The sequence below is a fragment of the Corvus brachyrhynchos genome, unplaced genomic scaffold, assembly GCF_000691975.1.
Source record: "Corvus brachyrhynchos isolate BGI_N302 unplaced genomic scaffold, ASM69197v1 scaffold53, whole genome shotgun sequence".
NCBI classification, from domain to species: Eukaryota; Metazoa; Chordata; class Aves; order Passeriformes; family Corvidae; genus Corvus; species Corvus brachyrhynchos.
This window is the reverse complement of record NW_008237681.1, coordinates 5,679,725-5,688,766: the sequence shown is the minus strand read 5'-3', so window position 1 is coordinate 5,688,766 and position 9,042 is coordinate 5,679,725. Positions and strand designations below refer to the sequence as shown.

Genomic DNA, 9,042 nt, shown 5'->3' with positions numbered 1-9,042 from the left:
GGGAATGAGGCTGACCAGGGGCTAGGGAAACCCCGTGTCTCCCCCCCAGGGCCCCTCTCCCAGGACCACATGGCAGGGGGAAGGGACCCTGACAAAAAGTTTTCACGATCTCTCTGTGTGCTATCAACTGAAATCCTAGGAAATTTAATTTTAATTTCCTAAGGACTGAGATGACTGTTATAGCCTCAATGGCGGGCTGAAGTTTGGATGTTTTCTTTCCCTTCCTATTTCTGAACCTCTAGGGACTACTTTGAAAGATGAAGTCCAAAGAAAAATTCAGTTAGGAAAACCAAAACCCAAATACAGCCATTTTATTTCAGAAGCTGATGTAAAACACCACAAACGGGTTAGATTACAAATTGTCAAGTTTTGATTTCTTAAAATACTATGGTCATGTCAAAGGAGAAAGGTCCAGGATTAGACAATATATAAGTGGCAAAAATATTTAAATAACCAGGGTTGTACTTCCACACACAGAGCCCTCGGTTAATTAACAGTTCCACAAACAGTTCCACGTCTAATCTTTTATTCGCCCTGATATACTAAACATGAAATAAGAGAAATGGAAATGCCAAAAAACTTGACTATCTAAAAAAACTACCAACTAAGCTGCAAACATATAAGCGGAAGAAAAAGAAAGAGGACATAAAATAAGAATTAGTTATAAAAGATAAAAGCACATCACACATTCTTCCAACATAATAATATATCAACTCTATAATAAAATAGAATCATAATGTGGCTGCCCACATATAACAAAACCAAAACAAACAGATGATGAAATATCAGGATTTCAAAAAGATACCTCTGATCTTTCAGTTACAAGAGTACTTCAAATGTTTAGAGATTTTTAGCTTGGCAAGAAACCTACCAGTGTAATATGCATACACATATTTTTTCAATGCTACAGTTTACTAAAACTCTTTAGTGCTAATAAATAAGTTGACAGAGCTCAGATAATTTTATGACACTTCCCAGCTACAACAAAATATTGATTCCATAATACAGTCTATGGTTTAGAAAGAAAACCAGAATTATAGCCTTTTTACAAAGACAAGTAAATCAATGCATTTCAAAATTATACTGACTTCTCTAAGGGCAATCAAATCATGAACCAACAATAGCTAGCCTAGTGATTTAGCTTAATTTTCACTATTTCTTTTCAGTGTAACTAGGACCAGAACTTTGTCACCACTCTTACAGAAGAACTCTAAGAGTAGCTTTTACATATTCTTAAGTACAATACACTATTCTCTTTAGATTTTGTATTTATAGCTGTTATTTAAAAATGCAGTGATCCCAGGGAAGATTCTGCCTTTAAAATCTGTAATACAGCTCCACGACATTCTACTTCATTTGACTAGGGATAGAAATACATTTTTCCTTATCAAATAAAATGTTCCTTCAGGCTGGCCAAAAAACCCCCAGAAACCGTACTACAAAGATAGCTTTCATGCATATATGCATATTAAACAAACATTATTGATTGCTTCTTGTAAGACTATATGCTGATGCTATGTAATAGTTTCAATAGAATGTTTTAAGTATGCAAATTGTCAAGGAACTATAATTTTTCCAAATATTTTGGAAGATAACATCGGGTAGGGACAGATGCTGACAGACAGAAATATCAGTCTCCATTCATTGGCCAAGTTTTATAATTACAATGGCAATTGTATCTTTTGTATATGGTCATACAAATGAGACAGAGGAATTCTCATGGACGACAACAGAACCAGTCCCCATGATGGAAACTGCAAATGAAGACAAGCTCCTTAATCTGGGCTTTGTATTCAGGTCACTGTGGAGACAACAACTTGGAGATGATCTGTTACCAATGAATAAATGGAAACCTTCATTATTTTCTCAAAAATATGCTAGGCTTTGCTGTAGTGGAAATTTTCATGGGAATTGGGGCTTGAGTCTGGTAAAAACACTACATCAGGGAGACTGACTTCTAGATAGGTATTTGATAAAAGAAGGAAAAAACATATCCTGTTGCTACCAAAGGCTATTTTTTTCAGCTAATTCAGAGAAGGGTAATGGTGGACATGAAAAAATGTTATCTAGAAAGAGAGGAGCATGGGGACAAAAAAGGAGGATCTTATTAATAAGCTAAAAGGAGCATTATTGTTTAAAAAAACCAACCAGACAAACCCACCCTTTTAAAATGAGGTAAGAAAAACACAAAGCTCCTAATAAAAGTAACACATGTCCACAACAAGAGAGGAAAACCACAATCATTTGCTATTTGGCACAGCACCACAAGACTTGGGTGATATACTAAACACAGTTCAGAGAGGTTAAATCAACAGTTTTTCATGATCCAAATTCACTTAATTTTCTGCACTTCCTCTCCCCTTTTTCCTGTAGCAATCCCTTCCTGGAACTACCACACTACTGATGCACACCAGTTGAAAACAGAGGTAAAGAAGTTTTCTTTGTCAACAGCCTGTAGGCTCACAAAATTGAACCTGTTCTTTTATCCGCCTATGTTCATTTAGCCCACCAAGCAGTCTTTATTAAAGCTGAGGCATCAGGCAGTCAAAGTTCATTAATACCATTTATATAATCTCTGCAGTTTCAATTAACTCAGCAAGACATTCTACTACATGATAACAGTCTCATTAATTCAATAAAATCCCATAACTATTAACAATATGGTCTATGTTAAACGGGGTGTCACCTAGTAGAAAATAATAGCTTTAACAGCTTGTGATGAAACGCAGCACTTTTTTTTCTTTCTAAATTTGATCTGGCTAAATATTCCATCCCTATATAGAAAGGTATTATTTCTTGGTAAGGAATCAAGAGGATTTTAAATATGAGCAGAGGGTAATTAAGTCCTTTTAAGTCATATCAAAGAGTAAAATAATACTTCTTGTTCAACAAATGATAGACTAAATTAGCTAGAATGTGTTCTTCCATTTTCCCATCATCAGTCCTCTGGCCTATATTCACTAGAAAGAGGAGACTGAATACTGCAAAGCATTTTTTTAAGCAGTGCCCTTCAAAACACAGCTCCTAGATCTCATTTTTATTGTCCTTATGCAAGACCATTCCTTGCTCACTGTCTGTCAAACATGAAAAATAACCAGTTGATAGATGTTTCATATGTTTGATAACTATATAGTCCATTTTTTATATAATCTCTAAGAAATTCTTCAGAAGTAACTGTTCCTTCAGCTCACATGTTCTTTGTTTCTATGAAATAACCCTATTCCCTGGCTTGAGGACAGGGTGATCACAGACTATGTCTGAAAGCGTAGATTGTTTTATAAAAATCTTCACATTTACTGAATCTCTGTATTTTTGTCTTAACAAATTTCCTATCTACCTGAAGTTGGCTCCTCTACAGTTTATCCTTTGTCCATGCACACAAAGTATCCCTGGGTTTGTCAATCTCTACTCAGCCTACAGATAATTGCGTGAAGAAACAAATACAAATACACTTGGGTTGATACTCTGCATATTAGTCTTGCTATATGAATACAGTATAGTGTTTATAGTTACTTCAAAACCTTCAGAACAAATGTGAAATAAATTAAGTTACTAACTCTGTGGATACAGACTTAGTGCTACTTAGGCCTTCTTTACCATTTTATCAAAAATGGTTTGAGCAGACTCTCCTTTAAGTAACCCTGTAAGTGGTATTTTGTAGCACCCTTATCCTTCACTCAGGATTTTGTCAGCTGCATTGTACTTGGGTGCTACAAGGTTAGATAAAGATCTATTTGCTAACATACTGCATGGCTTTAGCACTTCGGGGAAGAACTTAAAATATTACATAAAACTTAAAATAGTAAACTTTGTCTAAATTTCAGAAGTCACTATTTATGCCTTTTGTTTATTTAGTACCATTTAAAATCCTGTGGCATACTTTCTTTCTTTACCTAAGCAGAGAAAGTCTTTCTTTGGTTTTTTTCTTTCTTAACCAATGACAAAGATGTTTATAAAGAAATTTGAAGTTAGAAAACTTAGCAGCCTTAAAGAAAACAATTTGAGGTACTGTGTTATGAGGAAAAAGCATATGTTATTCAATGAACTTACTTACCAACCAGCTGACAAGCAGCTCTTTGATTACTTCAGCATTATGATACAACTTCAGATACAACAGAGGTACATTATTGTCAAACCATATAGAAAATGTTGAGTCAATGAATGCCACCTGTACAGTATTTTCATTACCTGTTTATAAAGCAACTGCTCATTTTCTCTGGCATAGCAGAACAGAACATCTGTAAGAATTTTCCTTACGTTCTCTTGCTGGAAATACTGCATTTCAGGAAAGCTGAAAATGAAGCAATACAGCAAAAGTAAACAACAGAGTGCGCAGAATGCCAGTTGCTGGTCTTCTAGAAGAGGTTTTAGGTAAGAGCCTCTCCCTTGTCTGCTTTCCCACTGCTCTGTGAATTGTGGGTGCTACTAGAGTAAAATACTTCTAAAGATTTATTACATTTGTTTTGCAACCGAAATTATAAACCATGTTCTTTAATATATACCAGTCTGCTACACAGGTATGATGATATCACAGTTATATTTAAATAACTAATCCCTTTTAATCTCATTAAAGCTAGAGATCTGAAAGAATGAAATACAATGGAAGAAATGGAAGAATGGATGAGAATATGTCAGAAGATGCATATACACAAAGGTTCAATATTCCTTTAATATTTGAAAGAATATTATCATTTGATGACAAGATTATTTAATTATCTCATAATTGACATGAAAACCAGTATCCTAAAATCTAGTATTTCTTACTGGTATCTGTTGCAATATAACACACTTAGACATTTCACTGTCTTTAACAGCTGTTGCAAATAAACTTTACAATTACAAAATAATCTGGCTGGGCAAATATCCTAAGTGAACCAGAATGAAGTGGATCTTGTGTGAGAATAAAGAAAAAAAGCTTCTGGGAAAATCCTGTTATATGCATACCGAAAATGTAAATATTTCCAGTCTGTAACTACTCTGAAGCAACTCTCACCTGTGCTTCCTGCTCCTTGACTAGTGGAGGGACAAAATAGAGTGGTTATGCAGGATGTATCGTAATTTAAAATTACAGTAAGTGCACAAACAAAGGTGCTTTCATTGTTACTGAAGAAATAACTATCTGGAAAAAAATGTTTCATAAAGCAAACATCCCAAACCACATTGCTCCACAGTTATACAGAGCAATAACTAATAAAATCTGAAAAGGCAGAATACTAAAAAGAAAGGAAATGGTAAAGTTGGACAAAGCAAAACAGAAGAATACTTAAAAAAGACGACAACTGTAGGCCTCAGGCTAGACAGATGAAAAAAAGGTTGTAGTATTGTCAGTTTTAAAATTAAATCGCATGGTTTGAAATCAGATTTCTTCAAACAAATTTCCCAGGTCTGAGCTACAATGCTATACTCCAGACCAGTTGTATTTAAGGATGTTGTAAAGCCTGTCACAGAGCAACAATATAGGAAATCATAATAAATTACTTCAGATAAGACTATTAATGTTGATAATCACTGTGGTCATCTCACAGAGGTGATGACAGGCAAGCACAGAAACAGAACTAATTAAGGCTAGAAAGGTGCTATGAAATCCTTGGATGAAGGAGCTGAATAAAGAGCCAAGGCAGAGAAGACACCGTGCCTTGAACACAGTAATGCTGAAGTCCTGAGAGAGGCACTGGGATGAGAGGTGTAACATTTTCCTGGCACCTGGTGGAGGTAATGGTAAACCAACATTTGGAAACTTGTATGAACTTGTAGTAATCACATTACTGTAAAGGAAGGACACAGCTGAGACCAAAAGTGCATTACAGCAGATGGCAATTGACATAATTTAGGGGTTTGAAGAGATTATTTCTGAAGGACTGTTATTCAGGCCTGCCCTATGAAGTTTAGGAAGAGAAGACTAACATAGAAAACTCAAAAATACACAGAGATATCTGTGAGGATCTAGTAATACCAGAGATTGTGACGGAATGGATAATAATGAACTCAGGAATAAGCTGGCTGAAGTATTAATTATAGTAAATGTAAATAGAAGAGATCATGAGGGAACTATCAGTTCAGGATGGATTTTTGTGGAAAATGTCACTTTATGATTAAAGCTCTGTTTTAAAGAAATACAGTATCCTCAAATCAGCAAGGTAAGAATGCTTTTCATGAACATGAGAATATTACATTTAATTACATCTCTGAGAAAGCCTGCATAAGGACATGGGAATTTTCCTAGACTGTTTTATCACAACTCTACAATTAGTAAATAATGGTGCATTCAGGTCCCTGCTTTCTAGAAGTGAAGACCAGCGTGAGTCAGATACAACTTTCTAAAATAGTCCTTCAGCTGATTTAGGGGCCCCTACACCAGAGGCAGCCAGAATTTGACATGGAAGTTTGAAGAAACAGGCTGGCAAACAAAGGATGCACAAAACAAATTTGGTGGCGGACAGAAATGAGGATCATAATCAATGGATTGCTGTTTCTTTCCATCTCTTCCACATACTTAGGAAGAATGTAGCTGTCCAATTGCTTCTCCACTGCCTTTTTTATGTTGGCAATTATTTTTTTCTTATTTGCGGGATGGAAAGTTTGGAACCTCAGCACCCACCACTACTCACCTTCATACACCTTCTATCATCCTAAACTGTGATTGTAACTCCTGAAGCAGAAACTAAGTAGTCCAATATATAAAAGTACTACTACAAAAGAGAAGAAATCCACTTGATTAGTCTATGAGGAATGCCCCCTAAGCATTTTGGTTTCCTAAAATACTGGAGATAGAAAGAGGGTCATGAAATCTAGCCATTTGCAACCCTAGATGTCCATTCTGATGCCAAAAAGTAACCTGGTATTTTGATTTGAGTTAAATGCTCTTGCATCTGCCAATCTGCTGATTGCTATTCCTGCAGATTATTGTTAAAAATTTTTAAAAATGAGTTGGGACTAACTTAATATCCTTTCCTACTTGTAAATATTGGAAGCTGTAATTCTTATGCAACAGGCTGAAAATTGTATGTAGACATTATGGATTGTATTTCTCTCACCTGACTTTAGGAAACTAAAGTTTTGTTAGGCACTGGTGAGCTAGAAGCCTTTTATAACTATTGAAGAAAACCGTACCTCTCTACAGTGGGATTCATCAGACAAAAACTAAATTTATACTTTAGGAAGAGATGATTCGTGTCCTAGAATTCTACAGGTACACAGACTCTAAAGCATGATTAACCCAGCTGTGAGTGTCTAGACTTAACAGACCTAATTATTAGGTGAGATAAGGATTCTCAAAATGCATAGGAACAAACACTCACACATGAACAAACTTTATTCCAGTTGCCTTTAGATAGCAAAGTCCTGCAGTTTAAACCAATTTAAACCAATACCAATTTTAGGAGCCTAATTCTAGCCCCTTTTCCTGTTTATTATTACTACACTTCAGGGAATTCTAACAAAAGCATTATAGAGTAATTTTTTCACTGATTTGATAGCTGGAACTCTGGTTTGCTACTCTGTGTGCAGTTAGCATCACTCTCTACAGCATTATTTACTTGATACTGTGGGATGATGGAGGACTGACCTAGATGACAAAGCCTATAAAAACATTCATTAAATAAGAAACAGCAACTAGAAATTAATGATTATGGTAATTGAATATAATAATTATTTTAACCATTAATAAAAAGCATTGTAAATTAATGATGAATTTTAAACTTTTAAAATTCTAACTCCAGGGATTTATTTAAAGAATGGAAATGAAAAGAGAGGGTTTTTACATTCTAAAGCCACAGAATGTAGAACTTACTGCTTCTTAAAATAAGTATAGTTTACAAATAGATACATATCTATATGTAAAAATGCATACTGTGTGTTATGATCAGACAGACAAGCATACATACAAAATGCCTGTAGTTTATCAAATATATTCATGTCACTGATAAATTTTGCTTCTTCATTGCTTGACTTATTTTGCTATTGATGACACAATGTATACCACTATTGTTTCAAGTAGACATTATTTTGTGTAAATGCATAAATGAAAATTTCTTTACTCACTATTACTGATATTAGTGAATACTACTCTGCCATTTGCCACAGTGAGAGCCTCGACTTTGTGTGTGTATACATATATATTTAAGTAATAGTCTTACATCCACCATAACCTTCATACAACTTTTCAGTCTCCAATTATAGTTTAGATGCATATATATTTTAATCTTAGTACATCCTGAACTGCTTCCTTTAACAAACAAAAAATACCATCTGTTGTGAGAATGCACATGAAAGTATACTCAGACTTTAATTATACATCTCATGGCAAAATACATTCAAGAATGGGTCTAGGGACGGACATGTAAAATATTTGAAAACCAGACTGCAATGATTTCTTCTGCATGACTTGGTTCCTGTAAATGAAAACGTGTAAGCTTGGGATTTGTAAAATCTATGACTATCCTCACTTTTTTCAAGTTATAAGGACAAAAATTTGCAATATAGTAAAATTTCACCTGGTAGCAAACCAGTAGTTGAATTTAATTACATTTACGCATCACTCAATGTTTGCACTCTGAAAAAAAGTATTTTCAGTAACTGAGTGTTCTAACTCAAACAAGTTCCTAAACAGGAATGACCTAAGGGCCAAGAAGATGAAAACATAATCATAGTAATATCAGGACAAATTTTAAAAGGCATATATGACAAATAAAATTAGAATAGTGATAAATAAACTTCTCTCAACTTCTATACATGAGTGACATTTCCCTTACTAATTTCAAACTGCTCTTTTATTATTGATTGTATTAAGTGTTGAGAATTAAGAAAGTAATCTGTTTGATCTTTCATTATGATCATAATTTATTTAAAAGACCTTTCAGTTTCTCTTACCTTCTCTTCGCTTCATACAGAAAACTACTTTAAATTTCACAAGTAGTACACCTCCTAATATCTTAATTTAGAAGAGCTTTTCTTCAATGATACCAATAAATCTCCAGGATTTAATGTTCAGCTAGATTGTCTCATTTTTTACTCCACGGAAGTTGTATTTTTATTCTTTTAATG

At 34.4% G+C, this 9,042-nt stretch overlaps 1 protein-coding gene across 5 annotated transcripts in view; it reads right to left on the bottom strand.

Annotated features, from left to right (window-relative positions):
- TBC1D5 (TBC1 domain family member 5) overlaps positions 1–9,042 on the bottom strand; it is a 318,296-nt gene that overhangs the window by 131,112 nt on the left and 178,142 nt on the right. For all 5 annotated transcript variants that reach the window (XM_017732138.1, XM_017732139.1, XM_017732137.1 and 2 more), the window contains one exon: positions 4,189–4,291. In XM_017732138.1, the coding sequence (XP_017587627.1) occupies positions 4,189–4,291 (103 nt within the window). The remainder of the gene's footprint in view (positions 1–4,188; positions 4,292–9,042) is intronic.